At 43.4% G+C, this 19,659-nt stretch overlaps 1 protein-coding gene across 3 annotated transcripts in view; it reads left to right on the top strand.

Annotated features, from left to right (window-relative positions):
* The window catches only part of LOC120990315, a 459,898-nt gene that overhangs the window by 187,269 nt on the left and 252,970 nt on the right, over nucleotides 1–19,659 (top strand). For all 3 annotated transcript variants that reach the window (XM_040419046.1, XM_040419047.1, XM_040419045.1), the window contains exons 8-9: nucleotides 1,885–2,003; nucleotides 7,207–7,335. In XM_040419046.1, coding sequence (XP_040274980.1) covers nucleotides 1,885–2,003; nucleotides 7,207–7,335 — 248 coding nt within the window. The remainder of the gene's footprint in view (nucleotides 1–1,884; nucleotides 2,004–7,206; nucleotides 7,336–19,659) is intronic.

Raw genomic sequence — 19,659 nt, 5'->3', positions numbered from 1 at the left:
GTTAAGGGGGTGGGGTGTTGTGGAAATCACTGTTAAGGAGATGGAGTATTGTGGAGATCACTAATAAAGGGGCGGGCCGCTATGAAGGTCACTGTTAAGGGGGCGGGCGCTGTGGAGGTCTCTGTTAAGGGGGCAGGGAACATTGGAGGTCACAATTAAGGGGACGGTCCGCTATGGAGGTTAGTGTTAAGGGACAGGGTGCTGTAGAGGTCACTGTTAAGGTGGTAGGGGTTTGTGGAGGCCACATTTTAAGGGAACAGAGCTCTGTGGAGGTCACTGTTAAGGGGGTGGGTTACTGTGGAAATCACTGTTAACGAGACGGGGTACTGTGGAGGTCACTAATAAAGGGGCGGCTGCTGTGGATGTCACTGTTAAGGAGGCAGGCCGCTGTGGAGGTCACTGTTAAGGGAGGAGAGGACTGTGGAGGCCACTATTAAAAGGGCAGCGGGGTACTGTGAGGTCACTGTTAAGGCAGTGGGGTACTGTGAGGTCACTGTTAAGGGAGCGGGGTACAGTGGAGGTCACTGTTAAAGGGGCCGTCACTGTGGAGGTCTCTGTTAAGGGGGCCGGGAAGGATGGAGGTCAGTTAAGGGGACTGTAACTTATGGTCAGTGTTAAGGGGCGGGTGCTGTAGAGGTCACTGTTAATGGGGTGGGCCCCTGTGGAGGTCACTCTCAAGGGGGTGGGGTGCTGTGGAACTCGTTGTTAAAGGAGCAGGTTGCTGTGAAGGTCAAAGTTAAGGGGGTGGGCTACTGTGTAGGTCCAACTTTAGAGAGTTTGGGCACTGTGGGGGGATGGTCAGTGTTAAGGGGTGGGGGGGCTGTGGAGGTCACTGTTAAGGGGAAGGGTACTATAGATGTCACTGTCATAGGGATTATTGTCAATATTTTTTAACGACACACGCAAACATTTAATTAAATAGATAAAATATACACGTCCGAAGCCGGGTCCTTCTGCTAGTACTTCATAAAATAGAGCTAAATTAACTAAAAACTCAAGCTTCTGGATACTAACCACTAAGGGGTTACAGAATTAATATATGATTATTCCCGCCTGGTTATTCCTACGGGGGTTATTCCCATCTATCCCCAGATGGGAACAACCCTTGCATTTAATAACTCACACAGGGGCACCCTTCAGCTAGGGACCCTAGGAGGTAGTGTATATAAGTGTGAAGTAACACTCGCCTTCCTAACATGCCTTTTGCTATCATATATTATTTTTGAATCCTTGGTTAGTGTCCAGAAGCTTTTTTTTTTTAAGCTCTATTTCTTGAAGTATTGCGAGACTTAACATATATAGCTTGGAAGAAAGACAAGACAGAGGGGATATGATAGAAACTTTTAAATACATAAAGGGAATCAACAAGGTAAAAGAGGAGAGAATATTTAAAAGAAGAAAAACTGCTACAAGAGGACATAGTTCTAAATTATAAGGTTTAAAAGTAATATCAGGAAGTATTACTTTACTGAGAGAGTAGTGGATGCATGGAATAGCCTTCCTGCAGAAGTGGTAGCTGCAAATACAGTGAAGGAGTTTAAGCATGCATGGAATAGGCATAAGGCCATCCTTCATATAAGATAGGGCCAGGGGCTATCCATAGTATTCAGTATATTGGGCAGAGTAGATGGGCCAAATGGTTCTTATCTGCCGACACATTCTATGTTTCTATGACAAGTTGAATTTCATCTCCTAGAAAGGGAATTTTGTTTGCTGTTATTTACAGGCCATTAAAAAATGGCCGTGTGAATACACCCATAGACTTCAACAGTTCCAAAATCGCAATTATGTGAATGTACCCTTGCAGGTTACTTTTAATGGAAAAACTATGCAAAACTAGTTGCCACTCACCGGTATATATAAATTAACCTTATTGTTTTACAGATAAAGCTGATGTGAAGTATGGAACTGGCTTCAATAACCATATAAAGGACAAGGCATATGAATGTTTGCAGTCTAGATTTGGCATTTTAACAGATTCTAATATTTCTGATATTAATGAGGTAAGTTATTCCTGCCTAAAATCCTGCTTGCACCCCAATTGCCTGAATCCTTTCTGCAGCCTGATTGCCTGAATCCTGCTCTGAGTTCCTATCAGGGGCGGACTGGGAACTTAAAGTGGCCTTGGAAAAAAAAACTAAATGTGGCCCCAAGTTCTAGATGAGTCCAAACTGACAAAAGGTGGGGAAACACAAGTAGGCAGGGACAACAGAAGCCACACATAGACGGGGCCAGCAATACCATAGTGCAGCACCAAATTCTGCCCCAACAAATCCAAGTACCACAGTGCAGCATAACATACTGCCCTATAACTATACTGAGGACAGTGATACAGTTGAATTTAGGAGGACATCTGCCGCTGCTCGCCAGTGCATAAGTATCTGATGCTCCTAGCATTAATGCTGAGAGAATCAGATCATTATGTACCTGGCCAGCGGCCGTGAGGAGGGCTTAGGTGGCCCCCTGAGCATCAGCTCATGGGAAAATTTCCCTGTAGGGTATATGGCCACCCTGCTCCTGATCCTGAAATCCTGCTCTGCACCATGATCACCTGAATCCCGCTCTGTTCCTTAATCACTTGAACCAGCCCCCCACTCTGAATTATTATTATTATTATTTTTTTCTTAATACTTTTTATTAATTTTTAAAACATACATGATTATGAATAAAAAAAAACGGCTACACAGTCCGCGCTTTACATAGCCACATTGGCAGCACCGACTTAGCCGCAACCAATACAGCAATAAATATACGACAAACAAAAATAAACTAAAGACGTACAGTGCAGTCATTTAGGCAATATCTATACAGGTATCATCTTGTACAACAGGTCGTCATTCTACATATAAAACCATCTTAATCAAGAGATGGTACACGAGCGGAGAGGACCTCCAAAGTCTCCATTCCCTCTCAAACCTCACCAATGCGTCTCCAGCTCCCGCCACCACCCTCTCATGTATATAAGTAGAGTTTAGTTTACGGATAACCTCCATTAAACTAGGGACATTCCGTGATTTCCAATTTTGGGCTATAGCCAGTTTGGTTGAAAGGAAGAGGTGTCCCAGTACCACCCTCGAATCATAAGGTATCTTAACCAGATCAATCCACTCTGAATTATTTTTGTCCTACGGTATTCTTTGTTGCAAACTCAGTCTTCTTTAGTAAATAATATACTGAATTGGAGACTATTCTGGGGAACTGGCTTAGTTGCCCATAGTGACCAATCAGATCCCACCTTTAATTTTTCACATCTCCTTTTTTAAAATCAAAGGTGGATTGTCTGCTATGGGCAACTAAGCCAGTTCTACTTTACAACAGTTTGATAAATCTCTCTCGCTTACTTGTAGCTGAGTCTATAGTCTATACCAGTGTTCCTCAACTCCAGTCCTCAAGGCCCACCTACCGGTCACAATTTGAGAATATCCCTCAGAATGAAAACCTGTGATAAGTCCTGATGCACTGACACTAATTAGATCACTTGCTCAATACTAAAGAAATCCTGAAAACATGACCGGCCGGTGGGCCCTGAGGACTGGAGTTGAGGAACCCTGGTCTATACCTCTGTGAACAGATCTACATTAATGATCTATTTTTTACACTTATGAAGCTAATCAATCCGATAATAAAATTCTGCCAACTATTATCTTCCATATTGTTATTTTTTTAGTTAAAAGATTCTTTTTTGTACAGTACTAGGCAGTATAACTGTGGCGAAACCAACCTCGCCACTGGGTTTTGGAGAGGACTGGCTGCTGGCCTCTTGCCCCTGGATTATGGGCCATATACTAACTTTTAAACCCCTGAACCGATTCAAGTGAATTTTGGATAGGTTTGTCCCAAAGTTATACTGTTTAAATTGATGTAAGTTATATGTATGGCCAATGTAAACTCACAAAGTTGTAACAATTTATAATAAGTGTAACTTGTCAGCTTGGGAGGAAAATGCTGGGTGTGTTTCTATTGTGCCATTGTCCCATTGTGATTGGTTGTATTTCAAACCCCTGTGGGCAGTACTATGTTTGTGGTTTATGAATAAAAGAGGCTGTACGTGAAGTACAGTCAGACCACTGCATGACCCTCAACACGGAGCCTTGTCTCGTTATTGGGGGGATCCGCTGTATGCTGTTAGAGACTGACTGCCAGGAGTGTAAGCTGATTCCTGTTCGTCTGCTAGCAGCTATTCGTGAGGTTCCAGTTTGGAGTGCTATTTTGTATCCAGTTCGGGAGTTTGGTGTATCCTGCAGTAGCTGTGCCTGTCTCTCAGAAAGGGGCTTATCGCCTAAACGGATTTTAACCCCTTGTCTGCTGAAACGGTCCTTTACATTGGTGGCAGCAGTGGGATCGTTCCCACAGCCCAGAAGGACAGCTACAAAGAAACATCATTCCCTGGAATTACAATTTGAGGGCAACGCATGTCCCAGTACAGCGACCCTGACAGCACCAGAATGGAAACAGCAGTGGAGTACGATGAGGGTGTCATGGATGACCGAGATGCAGTCCGCAAAGGCATCTGGTACCAGGTACTGGGTATTGTGGAGTATATGCAGGACGAGAGACTCCCCACGGAAGACCAGCGGTTGCAGAAGCGAGTAGCCCTGCGGATGCCCTTTCTGGGAGAGCAGCCCCGGGAGGAATGGGTAAAGGAATTGGAACTCCTAGCATGGCGGGAGCTGTGGCTGGAAGATGCCTACCAGGCGCTCTGGTGGTATGGGGCACAGTACCTACCCAGGACAGCTGAGCATGACAAGCCGGAGGGAGAGGAGTTTGATGGTCCTGGCTTGTTATGGGAGACTTTTTCAGAGCTGGAGTTTGGGAGCCCTACACAAGCCCGGTTCCATGATCTCTTGGAATGGAGGGAGAGCAGGTATGACTGGGACGACACTCATGAGATTGAGCAGGACCTGGTCCACCTGGTGACCCGGGAGATGGAGCTGGAACAGGGCTACCAGCAGCTGTTCCACGCCAGTGAGAAGGCTCAGCAGGACAGTAAGGTGACAAACCCAGTCTCCATTCTCCAGCGGCAGTGTGAAGTGCAGGAAGAGGAGAGCAGCGTCCTCCCTCCCCAGCGGCAGGCTGAGTTACAGGGGGCAGAGGTAGTTGTTCCTGCCCCCCAGCAGCAGAGTAATATGCCGGGAAGGCAGTGTGAAATGCAGGGAGAGGAGAGCAGAGTCCTCCCTCCTCAGCGGCAGGCTGAGTTACAGGGGGCAGAGGTAGTTGTTCCTGCCCCCCAGCAGCAGAGTGATATGCCGGGAAGGCAGTGTGAAGTGCAGTGAGAGGAGAGCAGCGTCCTCCCTCCTCAGCGGCAGGCTGAGTTACAGGGGGAAGAGGTAGTTGTTCCTGCCCCCCAGCAGCAGCATGATTTTTGGGGAATTGGGAGCCCAGTCTCCATTCCCCAGCGGCAGGCGGAGTTACAGGGGGCAGAGACAGTCGGTCCTGTCCCCCAGCGGCAGAGTGTCCAGCAGGGAATAGAGAGCCCAGTCTCCTTTCCCCAGCAGCAGGACACTGTATTGGGAGCGGAGACGGTCGGTCGCCCTCCCCAGTGGCTGGAAGTATGTATGGGAGAGGAGCTCGTTACCCCCTCTCCCCAGCGGCAGCTTAATGCACCAGGGGGAGACAGTAAGCCCCACAACAGTGCAGATGGGACCGTGGTCTCTGCACTTACAGCACAGGGGGCAGAGACAGTCGGTCTCCCCCTCCAACAACCAGGCTCCAACCAGGCTTCTTCCGTGGTAGCGCTGGCACCAGGGCAGAGTACCGCTGATCCCTGCCCACAAAGCAACCTCCACTCCAAGCCAGGGAGCAACACAGAGACCGGGAGTACCAGCTTCCAACATAACCTTGGTGGACTCACTGGACAGAGACAGGCTACTAAATTCAACATGTCCAGTATTGGGTTGTGGGTGGGCTGCCAGACTAACTCAGGTACCGACCGGCGTGAGGTCAGGTATCTGGTTAGTCTTCCCTGGGGGGGGGGGAGATGTGTGGCGAAACCAACCTCGCCACTGAGTTTTGGAGAGGACTGGCTGCTGGCCTCTTGCCCCTGGATTATGGGCCATATACTAACTTTTAAACCCCTGAACCGATTCAAGTGAATTTTGGATAGGTTTGTCCCAAAGTTATACTGTTTAAATTGATGTAAGTTATATGTATGGCCAATGTAAACTCACAAAGTTGTAACAATTTATAATAAGTGTAACTTGTCAGCTTGGGAGGAAAATGCTGGGTGTGTTTCTATTGTGCCATTGTCCCATTGTGTGTTTAAATGGTGATGTCTGTTCTGTTGTCCTCACATGTGTATTGGCGATCTCCCTTTGTCCTCAGAGATAATTGGATTGCTCCTCAGGTTGTCTCCGGGACAGAGAGGAGGAGACCATGATGCATTGTGGGGATATGCTGTATCTGTCCTATGCCACAGTCTTCATTCTGGTCCTCTGGGGGCGTGAACGATTGGTTGCTGTAGTTACATTGTATGTGTTGTAAATTACTGATTGGTTGTATTTCAAACCCCTGTGGGCAGTACTATGTTTGTGGTTTATGAATAAAAGAGGCTGTACGTGAAGTACAGTCAGACCACTGCTTGACCCTCAACACGGAGCCTTGTCTCGTTATTGGGGGGATCCGCTGTATGCTGTTAGAGACTGACTGCCAGGAGTGTAAGCTGATTCCTGTTCGTCTGCTAGCAGCTATTCGTGAGGTTCCAGTTTGGAGTGCTATTTTGTATCCAGTTCGGGAGTTTGGTGTATCCTGCAGTAGCTGTGCCTGTCTCTCAGAAAGGGGCTTATCGCCTAAACGGATTTTAACCCCTTGTCTGCTGAAACGGTCCGTTACAATAACATTATGTGTAGGGACCCTGGAACCAAACCTGAGTTTGGGAAATGTTTTTTTTTACAGTAGAAATTGATTTCTGAAGTTATTATGTAAAGCAATAACTTCGGCTCATCGGAGCCAATTCATTCTAATACTGTACGGAGCTCCTGCTCCGTACAGTATTAGATCGTAGTATTATGCAAATCGACCTTAGATGTTTCATCCGAAGTCTATTCGTTCGTCCCTAAATATGTGTAACAGAACATGCAGTGTATTTTTTTAAATTTTGTTTTAAAAGAAATAACTAGTGCTAGTGTTTTACAGTTTAATAAAAAAAAATTGATTTATTCATATTTAATTATTAGCATCTTTCAATATATTTATTATTTATTATTTTAGGAAGCTCTTCAAACATTTAACCTGTATAGTGACATTGTACTCAGCGAGGAGGTTGAGAAATTTGCAGGGAGAACTGAGTTATATATTGGATATGGTAGAAATTCGACAGATGATCGTCTTGCTGTAAAGGTAATGTCAATCTTTTGCTATAAGTAGTTATGTAATTTCTAGTCACTTTAATTAGCATATTAAAGAGTGGTGCTAATGCTCTATTATACAGGGTGGCCCATGAAAAAGAAACCCGCCTCCAGCGATAGTATGACAAGATGAACAAACAGTTTTTTGTTTTTTAATTACCCACAAGTCACAAAAGATGCTGAAAATGGTCCCCGTTCACATGTATGCATCTCTGGGCACGTCGGACTATGTTGGCTGATACTGCTTGCAGCTTTTCAGCAGTGATGCTGCGGATAGTGTTTGTGATGTTTTACTTGAGTTCATTCAGGGGATATGGATTGCTAGCGGATACTTTATGTTTTCCATTTCCCCACAGATAAAAGCTGCGGGTGGACAAGTCTGGGGAACATGGTGGCTAGTGATGAGTGAAGCGAGCTTCGGATGCTACATCCAAAGTCACTTTGTTCAAAACTTCGGATTAATACTGCACCAATTGAAACCAAAGTTTTTCCACTGTAAAAATCAACTGCCGAAGTTATTCAACAAAGTCTCATGCGACTTCACGAATAACTGACTTTGGCTCATCGGAGCCCGTACATTTTAATACTCTCCGTGCAGTATTAATCCGCGGTTTTGAATGAAGCGACTTCAGATGTAGCATCCGAAGCTCGCTTCGCTCATCACTAGTGGTGGCCAGTTCACTCTTCCATAAACAGTTCCTGAACCCGTGCCAGTAAGTTCCGTGAGGTGTGGCATGTTGCCCCATCTTGTTGGAAAAAGCAGGAGAATTTTTCTTCTGCAGCATCACTGTTAAAGAGCTGTAAGCAGTATCAGCCAACATAGTCCGACGTACCCAAAGATGCATAGACGTGAACGCGGACCACTTTCAGCATCTATTGTGACTTGTGGGTAATTAAAAAAAAAAAATCCACATGCTAGTTCATTTTGTCATACTATCCCTGGAGGCGGGCTACTTTTTTGTGGGCCACCCTGTATAACAACTACTGGAACCAGGGCCGGGACGAGGTATTTAGATGCCCTAGGTGGAGCAGGCAAATTGCACCCCCCTTCTACCATCAATAAAAAGTGACATTAATTCGTAATAAATATATTAAAACACATTTAAATGAAGCAGTGAAGGGAAGATCCAGTGTCACGGATGGTGTTGCAGAAAGCTGGAACTTATAAATAAACATCCGACTGGCTTGATCCCAAACTAAGGAGAATATGGGTGAGCCCTATAAAACCCCTAGAGCTCTCCCTGACTGCTATGCCCATGCAAAGATCTTTATGGTAGACGATTGCATGCCCTCGTACCTTATACTATGTGACACCTGAAAACCCTATAATAGTAAGGGGACACGACCACCGGCTCCCTGCACTTAATACGGACGGAGTCAGGGTCACCTACAATCAAGCCAGTAAGAAACACAAATAAAGGAAACAGACTTATCTGAGGAATCAGGAGAAGGAGCATCCAGCAGTGAACACAATCCAGGAAGAAGTATAAACCGCAAAGTGAGGCAGTATGGGAGGGAATATAAAGGGAGACAATCAGTGCAAATAGGTGACAGCTGGGAGAAGGAAAAGAGATAAGAAAGTGAAACCAAAACAAAGAACATCATACAACAGGTAGAGAAGAACGTCTGCCACATCTTCTCACAGAGCTGGCGGTGACACCCAGTGACTTACAGATGACCTCTCCATGAATTTGAGTTCTTCACTTCCCTTTCCTTGTGTACAGCTCCCTCTGTCGCATAAGAGTAAGAAGACGCCAGTATTACTATATGGTACAAGGGGACTGTTATAGATTTTGCAACTCAGCCCACAAATGTATACAGACCACAGATAAGCCCCCATTTTTATACAGGCCACTGTCATCCTGCTGCTACTCCCAATACTGTGCCCACTGTTCTCTCCCATACCCATAAACATTATACTGCCAGAAATAAAAGTGCCATACAGATCCCCCCATAGTAATAGTGCTCCCGGACTGTCCTCATTAGTAATAGTGCCCCAAATAGTGATAATATTCCCCAAGAGTTCCCGGATTAGCAATTCCTTCCAATGTGACCAATATTAATAATGCCCCTACAGAACCCCCAGTAGTATTAATTAGTGTTGAGTGAAGCAAAGTATTCAAAGCACAATTCAGTCTGAAGTTTAGGAAAATTTTGATTTGCAAGAATACGAATTACCTCGTGATAACGAATCAAGTTTTCCTAAAATGACGGCTGCATGTGTTACAAAGCAAAACTAAGTGTAGAGGACACAAGCCTGGGAACACAAGATAACCCATAATGCCATGCAGCCAGCCAATCTGCAGATAGCCATCTCCTGTCACAGCCCTATAAAGCCCTCATCCTGTACGGTCTCCGCCATTGTCCTGTGGGCTGAGCATATGGAGAGACGTGGCAAGCGCTCATGCGCTAGGGACAGTGTTGCTGACAACTATTAATAGAAGAATTCAATACCAATAAGTAGTGTTAGATGCGAATATTCGAATCGCAAATATTAATCGCGAATATCGGCACTTTGAGAATTTGCAAATATTTAGAATATAGTGATATATATTTGCAATTTAGAATATTCTAGATTTTTTTTCATCAGTAACCTCCCTTCTTGCTTGTCTTTGTGAGCTTAGCAACATCCCTAGCAACCAATAGGAAAGTTGCCTACCCCTTTAGTATATAAGAATCTCCCCAGGAGCCAGTGTATGTATTATATTGCTGATCTGAGAGAGAAAGCAGTGTCATTACTGTGCTCTCTGCTTTCCTGTGTCATAACATTAGATAGTTTGTTAGTTAGCATATATATATAGAATACAGAAAGTTAGTGGGAGATAGTCAGTGTAGGTTAGAAAGCGATATTATACAGTGTAGCTGATAGGTTCTGCTGTCCATACATACATGCTACATACATACATACATAGTCCTGTGATGTCACAGGTTCACAACAATACTTAGTGCACCAATCACTAATATGTAGTCAGACCTGTTAAAATTTAAAGTTGCCCGTATTGCACCAAAATATTTGCATCATTAGTGCCGATTTTGCAATCACAAATATATTGGAGCACTCTATCTGCATATAAAGCTAATGTAATGTTCTGCTGTGCCAACCATTTTCTCCAGTCTAAGGAAACTTCTAGTAGCTTGAAAAATTTAGCTATAGTGACCCACGCCTGTATTACGCACTCTTTACGCAAATATTAGATTGCCGATTTTCACAATCACGAAAATAATAGCAAATTCTCGATTTCGTGAATATATGACGACTATTCTACAAATTATTCGCGAAATATTGCGAATTTGAATATGGCGCCTGCCGCTCATCACTATAAATAAGATGGAAGCCTTTATTATTCCAGTGCCCAGCGTGCCAACCAATACTATCCAGTCTGCACCCCTTAGGGGGGCCAGGTCTTAATGATGACCATCCTCATCTTTTGCTGCCTTTACTTCCTAGAAAAGTCAGCAAGAGGCAGAGTGAGGAGGAGATGGATGTTCCTGATGACATATTCTCAGCAATATTAGATGATGTGTCAAAGGAGGAAAAGCAGATCGCAGAAGAAGGGCTTCCACCTGTAGTGCAGGAGAGAGCTGGGTTGGAGAAGTGGGTATGCCAGCATATTGTGACCCCACCTAACCAGCCAAGACCCATACCAGCAACAGCCCCTGTTTAAAGGTGCATTGTATACTGTGCAGTCTTCCTTAATAAATAAAAGGCAGCTGCAGGCTAATTGGCAGCGCTTACTGCACTAAATACATATATTCAAAGTACAGCACCTCATAGAAACATAAAAACATAGAATGTGTCGGCAGATAAGAACCATTTGGCCCATCTAGTCTGCCCAATATACTGAATACTATGAATAACCCTTGGCCCTATCTTATATGAAGGATGGCCTTATGCCTATCCCATGCATGCTTAAACTCCTTATCTGTATTTGCAGCTACCACTTCTGCAGGAAGGCTATTCCATGCATCCACTACTCTCAGTAAAGTAATACTTCCTAATATTACTTTTAAACCTTTGCCCCTCTAATTTAAAACTATGTCCTCTTATAGCAGTTTTTCTTCTTTTAAATATTCTCTCCTCTGTTACCTTGTTGATTCCCTTTATGTATTTAAAAGTTTCTATCATATCCCCTCTGTCTTGTCTTTTCTCCAAGCTATACATGTAAGGTCCTTTAATCTTGCCTGGTAAATTTTATCCTGCAATCCATGTACTAGTTTAGTAGCTCTTCTCCTGAACTCTCTCCAAAAAGTATCAATATCCTTCTGGAGATATGGTCTCCAGTACTGAGGTCACAATACTCAAATGAGGTCCTCACTAGTGCTCTGTAGAGCGGCATGAGCACCTCCCTCCCTATACACCCAAGCATTCGCTAGCATTTCCTGCTGCTCTATGCATTGTCTGCCTACCTTATAAGTCTTCTGAAATAATGACCCCTAAATCCCTTTCCTCAGATACTAAGGTTAGGACTGTATCACTGATTTTATATTCTGCTCTTGGGTTTTTACGTCCCAGGTGCATTATCTTGCACTTATCAACATAAAATTTTAGTGCCAATTTTTGACCATTCCTCTAGTTTTCCTAAATCCTTTTCCATTTGGTGTATCCCTCCAGGAACATTAACCCTGTTACAAATCTTTGTGTCATCAGCAAAAAGACACACCTTACCATTGAGGTCTTCTGCAATTTCGCTGATAAAGATATTAAACATATGGTCCCAGAACAGATCCCTGAGGTACCTCAAAGGTAACAAGTCATGGTCTGAATATATTCCATTGACTACAACACCTCTGTTGTCTGTCCCTCAGCCACTGCCTAATCCATTCAACAATATGGGAGTCCAAGCCCAAAGACTGCAATTTATTGATAAGCCTTCTATGTGGGACAGTATCAAAAGCCTTACTAAAGTCTAGATAAGCGATGTCTACTGCACCTCCGCCATCTATTATTTTAGTCACCCAATCAAAAAAATCAATAAGATTCGTTTGACATGATCTCCCTGAAGTAAACCCATGCTGTTTCATCTTTCAATCCATGGGATTTTAGATGTTCCACAATCCTCTCCTTAAGTATGGTTTCTATTAATTTCATCACTATTGATGTCAGGCTTACTGGCCTATAGTTGCCCGATTCCTCCCTACTACCTGTGAATGGGCACAACATTTGCTAATTTCCGAACTTCTGGGACAACTCCTGTTACCAGTGATTGGTTAAATTAATCTGTTAATGGTTTTCCTAGTTCACCGCTGAGCTCTTTTAATAGCTTTGGTGTATCCCATCAGGTCCCTGTGACTTATTTGTATTAATTTTAGACAGCTGACTTAGAACCTTTTCCTCTGTAAAGACACAGTGCATCAAAAGATTCATTAGTCTTCTTCCTAACTGAGGTCCTTTTCCTTCATTTTCCTTTGTAAAAACTGAACAGAAGTATTCATTGAGGCAGTCAGCTAGTTCTTTATCTTCTTCCTTATACCTTCCTTCTTTGTTTTTATTTGGTAATTCCTTGTTTTAGTTTCCTTTATGTATCTGATCGCCTTTTTTCTATGCCTTATCGCCTTTTTTCACTGACTGAGCTAATTTCTCCTCTGCCTGTGCTTTAGAAGCTATTATAACTTGTTTGGCCTCTCTCTGCCTAATCTTATAAATGTGCCTGTCATCCTCGTATTTATTAACGGAACGCCTAGCACCCCGACCGGGTACCTCCGTCAATAGATGCTCCTAGTGCTTCCAGAGGACTCCAAGCACTCCACTTGACACCGTCAGCGCTGCAGACCCCACGAACCGCCGAAGCTTGGTGGAGGTCTCGCCGTCTCCTACCCACCCTGGACCTACGACAAGGCTCCAGGCTCCAGTGGGTGAACCTCTCCTAAATCCAGAGACAGGAACCAGGAACAAGCTCTTACAAGAGCTTTTCCTCAGGGGAGTATTATGATATAGCAATCCCCAAGAGTGTAGTTATCCCATCCCCCAAACATGAGCCAAGACTTTTATAAAGGGGCAAAGCAGGAACTCTCTTTATTTTAACACACAAGCATTGATTTATACACATCTTCCAACAAGGTTACCACCCACAGGGTTTTGTAAAACAGCCAATCACATACATTTACAGTATTCAAACCTTCCCAGCAATTGTACACAAAATCCCCTTCCCTCTGTCTGTAACGCAATCAACAAAATACAATGAGCATTGTCTGAGACGCAATCCACAAAATACAATTACCAAACGTAATGGGCTAACTTAATCACTCAGACAGAAAACACACATTTTTCCCAAAACACAGAAAACACCTCAAAACCCCACATATCCCCATAATGTATACATCCATGGATAGCTCTGATCTGGGTGAACAACATATTCAAAAATCACCCAGATCCGAGCAGGGGTTCCCGAATTCCATGGAAGTCACATTTGGCCGGCCGCAAGCATGGCTTTCCTGCCCAAAACTGTCACGGATGGTGTACAGGAAACAAGACAAAGCAAAAGAATCTATGACTCACTGGATCCAAAACTAAGGAACAAAAGGGAGACCCCTGCATGAGACCTGTCACTCTCCCTGACTGCTCAGCCTATGCGAACACCCCAAAGGTGGATGGTCGCATATCCATGTACCTCGACTATCTACCACCTGAACACCCTACAATAGTGAGGGGACACGACCACCGGCTCCCTACACTAGACACGGAGGGAGTCAGGGTCAACTGAGATCAAGCAAACAGAAAATCACAAATAAAAGAACAGCACTTATCTTTGTAGAAGACTGGGCAATAGCAACAGCATGCACACACACTCCAGGAAGTTGTATAAGCCGCACACTATTGCATTATGGGGAGGAATTTAAAGGGATGCAATCAGTCCAAACACATGACAGCTGAGAGAGGCTAACGAGATGAGGAACTGAAAACCAAAATAAAGAAAACTCAAGGAGGAGGTTCTGAAAGGCTTCTGTCAGAGCTTCTCAGCTGTCTGGTTGTGACAAAAACAGTTCCACAGATTTAAGCTGTGCGGCCGGTCTGTCTTCTCCTTCAAAGTTAGTATGGGCCATAATCCTGGGGCAGGAGGCTGGCAAACAGCCCCCTCCAAAACACTGTGGCGAGGTTGGTTTTCCCACACATCTCAATTACTAAATGCTATCTTTTTGTTTTTAATGATTTTGGCCACTTCTTCTGAGTACCACAGTGGTCTCTTCCTTTTTTTGCTTTCACTGACAAGCCTAATGCAATTTTCTGTTTCTTTCAATAGTGCCACTTTTAAGTAGTCCCATTTCTCCTGGACTCCATTGAAACTGTTCCAATCTGATAGGGACTCGTATACCACTAATCTAATTTTAGAAAAGTCTGTTTTTCTAAAATCTAAAACTTTTGTTTTTGTGTGGTGTGAATCAATCACTGTACTTATAGTAAACCACACTGACTGGTGATCACTAGATATCACTATATCTTTTTTCTTCGATGATAGCAATCCGTCCAGGCCCTAACGCAGCAAAGCTGCCCCAAACCATGATGCCCCCACAACCATACTTCATAGTTGGGAGGAGGTTTTGATGTTGGTGTGCTGTGCCTCTTTTTCTCCACACAGTGTTGTGTGTTTCTTCCAAACAACTCAACTTTGGTTTCATCTGTCCACAGAATATTTTGCCAGAACTGCTGTGGAACATCCAGGTGCTCTTGTGCAAACTGTAAAAGTGCAGAAATGTTTTTTTTGGACAGCAGTGGCTTCCTCTGTGGTATCCTCCGATGAAATCCATTCTTGTTTAGTGTTATACGTATTGTAGATTCGCTAACAGGGATGTTAGCATATGCCAGAGACTTTTGTGAGTCTTTAGCTGATGCTCTAGGATTCTTCTTCACCTCATTGAGCAGTCTGCGCTGTGCTCTTGCAGTCATCTTTACAGGACGGCCACTCCTAGGGAGAGTAGCAGCAGTGCTGAACTTTCTCCATTTATAGACAATTTGTCTTACCGTGGACTGATGAAAAGCAATCCTTTTGGAGATACTTTTATAACCCTTTCCAGCTTTATGCAAGTCAACAATTCTTAATCGTAGGTCTTCTGAGAGCTCTTTTGTGTGAGGCATCATTCACATCAGGCAATGCTTCTTGTGAAAAGCAAACCCAGAACTGGTGTGTGTTTTTTATAAGGCAGGGCAGCTGTAACCAACACCTCCAATCTCATCTCATTGATTGGACTCCAGTTGGCTGACACCTCACTCCAATTAGCTCTTGGAGATGTCATTAGTCTAGGGGTTCACATACGTTTTCCACCTGCACTGTGAATGTTTACATGGTGTGTTCAATAAAAACATGGTAACATTTAATTCTTTGTGTGTTATTAGTTTAAGCAGACTGTGATTGTCTATTGTTGTGACTTAGATGAAGATCAGATCACATTTTATGACCAATTTGTGCAGAAATCCATATCATTCCAAAGGGTTCACATACTTTTTCTTGCAACTGTATCTATATGTATATATATATATATATATATATATATATATATATACACAGGGAGTGCAGAATTATTAGGCAAATGAGTATTTTGACCACATCATCCTCTTTATGCATGTTGTCTTACTCCAAGCTGTATAGGCTCGAAAGCCTACTACCAATTAAGCATATTAGGTGATGTGCATCTCTGTAATGAGAAGGGGTGTGGTCTAATGACATCAACACCCTATATTAGGTGTGCATAATTATTAGGCAACTTCCTTTCCTTTGGCAAAATGGGTCAAAAGAAGGACTTGACAGACTCAGAAAAGTCAAAAATAGTGAGATATCTTGCAGAGGGATGCAGCACTCTTAAAATTGCAAAGCTTCTGAAGCGTGATCATCGAACAATCAAGCGTTTCATTCAAAATAGTCAACAGGGTCGCAAGAAGCGTGTGGAAAAACCAAGGCGCAAAATAACTGCCCATGAACTGAGAAAAGTCAAGCGTGCAGCTGCCAAGATGCCACTTGCCACCAGTTTGGCCATATTTCAGAGCTGCAACATCACTGGAGTGCCCAAAAGCACAAGGTGTGCAATACTCAGAGACATGGCCAAGGTAAGAAAGGCTGAAAGACGACCACCACTGAACAAGACACACAAGCTGAAACGTCAAGACTGGGCCAAGAAATATCTCAAGACTGATTTTTCTAAGGTTTTATGGACTGATGAAATGAGAGTGAGTCTTGATGGGCCAGATGGATGGGCCCGTGGCTGGATTGGTAAAGGGCAGAGAGCTCCAGTCCGACTCAGACGCCAGCAAGGTGGAGGTGGAGTACTGGTTTGGGCTGGTATCATCAAAGATGAGCTTGTGGGGCCTTTTCTGGTTGAGGATGGAGTCAAGCTCAACTCCCAGTCCTACTGCCAGTTTCTGGAAGACACCTTCTTCAAGCAGTGGTACAGGAAGAAGTCTGCATCCTTCAAGAAAAACATGATTTTCCTGCAGGACAATGCTCCATCACACGCGTCCAAGTACTCCACAGCGTGGCTGGCAAGAAAGGGTATAAAAGAAGAAAATCTAATGACATGGCCTCCTTGTTCACCTGATCTGAACCCCATTGAGAACCTGTGGTCCATCATCAAATGTGAGATTTACAAGGAGGGAAAACAGTACACCTCTCTGAACAGTGTTGATGGTGAACAGATCAAAACACTGACAGAATCCATGGATGGCAGGCTTTTGAGTGTCCTTGCAAAGAAAGGTGGCTATATTGGTCACTGATTTGTTTTTGTTTTGTTTTTGAATGTCAGAAATGTATATTTGTGAATGTTGAGATGTTATATTGGTTTCACTGGTAAAAATAAATAATTGAAATGGGTATATACAGGGAGTGCAGAATTATTAGGCAAGTTGTATTTTTGAGGATTAATTTTATTATTGAACAACAACCATGTTCTCAATGAACCCAAAAAACTCATTAATATCAAAGCTGAATATTTTTGGAAGTAGTTTTTAGTTTGTTTTTAGTTTTAGCTATTTTAGGGGGATATCTGTGTGTGCAGGTGACTATTACTGTGCATAATTATTAGGCAACTTAACAAAAAACAAATATATACCCATTTCAATTATTTATTTTTACCAGTGAAACCAATATAACATCTCAACATTCACAAATATACATTTCTGACATTCAAAAACAAAACAAAAACAAATCAGTGACCAATATAGCCACCTTTCTTTGCAAGGACACTCAAAAGCCTGCCATCCATGGATTCTGTCAGTGATTTGATCTGTTCACCATCAACATTGCGTGCAGCAGCAACCACAGCCTCCCAGACACTGTTCAGAGAGGTGTACTGTTTTCCCTCCTTGTAAATCTCACATTTGATGATGGACCACAGGTTCTCAATGGGGTTCAGATCAGGTGAACAAGGAGGCCATGTCATTAGATTTTCTTCTTTTATACCCTTTCTTGCCAGCCACGCTGTGGAGTACTTGGACGCGTGTGATGGAGCATTGTCCTGCATGAAAATCATGTTTTTCTTGAAGGATGCACACTTCTTCCTGTACCACTGCTTGAAAAAGGTGTCTTCCAGAAACTGGCAGTAGGACTGGGAGTTGAGCTTGACTCCATCCTCAACCCGAAAAGGCCCCACAAGCTCATCTTTGATGATACCAGCCCAAACCAGTACTCCACCTCCACCTTGCTGGCGTCTGAGTCGGACTGGAGCTCTCTGCCCTTTACCAATCCAGCCACGGGCCCATCCATCTGGCCCATCAAGACTCACTCTCATTTCATCAGTCCATAAAACCTTAGAAAAATCAGTCTTGAGATATTTCTTGGCCCAGTCTTGACGTTTCAGCTTGTGTGTCTTGTTCAGGGGTGGTCGTCTTTCAGCCTTTCTTACCTTGGCCATGTCTCTGAGTATTGCACACCTTGTGCTTTTGGGCACTCCAGTGATGTTGCAGCTCTGAAATATGGCCAAACTGGTGGCAAGTGGCATCTTGGCAGCTGCACGCTTGACTTTTCTCAGTTCATGGGCAGTTATTTTGCTCCTTGGTTTTTCCACACGCTTCTTGCGACCCTGTTGACTATTTTGAATGAAAGGCTTGATTGTTCGATGATCACGCTTCAGAAGCTTTTCAATTTTAAGATTGCTGCATCCCTCTGCAAGATATCTCACTATTTTTGACTTTTCTGAGCCTGTCAAGTCCTTCTTTTGACCCATTTTGCCAAAGGAAAGGAAGTTGCCTAATAATTATGCACACCTAATATAGGGTGTTGATGTCATTAGACCACACCCCTTCTCATTACAGAGATGCACATCACCTAATATGCTTAATTGGTAGTAGGCTTTCGAGCCTATACAGCTTGGAGTAAGACAACATGAATAAAGAGGATGATGTGGTCAAAATACTCATTTGAATAATAATTCTGCACGCAGTGTATTTGTTTTTTGTTAAGTTGCCTAATAATTATGCACAGTAATAGTCACCTGCACACACAGATATCCCCCTAAAATAGCTAAAACTAAAAACAAACTAAAAACTACTTCCAAAAATATTCAGCTTTGATATTAGTGAGTTTTTTGGATTCATTGAGAACATGGTTGTTGTTCAATAATAAAATTAATCCTCAAAAATACAACTTGCCTAATAATTCTGCACTCCCTGTGTATATATATATATATATATATATATATATATGTGTGTATATACAGTGCCTTGCACCCCTTTTACTTTTCCTACACTTGAGCATTTCCACCCTTAGACCAAACCTGGAGAGAGACTGAACTAAGACCTGGAAAAAGATGGTAAGCGAATAAATTAATAACCAGCCTTGGTAGCAGGGTGCACATGGGATGGCTTACAGCAATAGAAAACACAAAAAATCCCCAGCACACCTGCCAGCTGGCCTGAAACAAAACAAATTACCCTGTCTAACAGTATACATTAAAAGCAGAGGTTTTAATAACAAACCTTTGGCCAAAAATATGTAGGAGCCACACTGCCACCGTCAAGGCACCTCTGTACAGTGTGGTCCTAGCTCTATTTATATGAGTCTCCAAATGGGAGCATATAGATTCAGTCGATAAATTAAATGCAGGTGTAACTAGGGGGGAAGCTTACTCTTCCTCACAAGGTGCAGGGACTCATTGGAGGCCCAGCAACCACAGATACATGCTGGGATCCCCAATGCGTCACCACATCCAAGATAGACTAAGACCTGAGCAGGAGCTATGACTGATCCTGCGGCTAGCTTTGTGAATAATCCTTTACATTTCTAATAGCTGCTGCACAAAAGGTAGTAGGAGCTATGCAAGCCTAACGTTACTCAATAAGAGAACTTAGGTTGTGCAAATTTTGAAGGCAATTAATTGAGGTTTATGTACATTA

This window comes from Bufo bufo, chromosome 2 (assembly GCF_905171765.1).
Source record: "Bufo bufo chromosome 2, aBufBuf1.1, whole genome shotgun sequence".
In the NCBI taxonomy this organism is placed as follows: Eukaryota; Metazoa; Chordata; class Amphibia; order Anura; family Bufonidae; genus Bufo; species Bufo bufo.
Note: the sequence above shows the minus strand (reverse complement) of the source record. Positions and strands in the feature narration are given on the sequence as shown.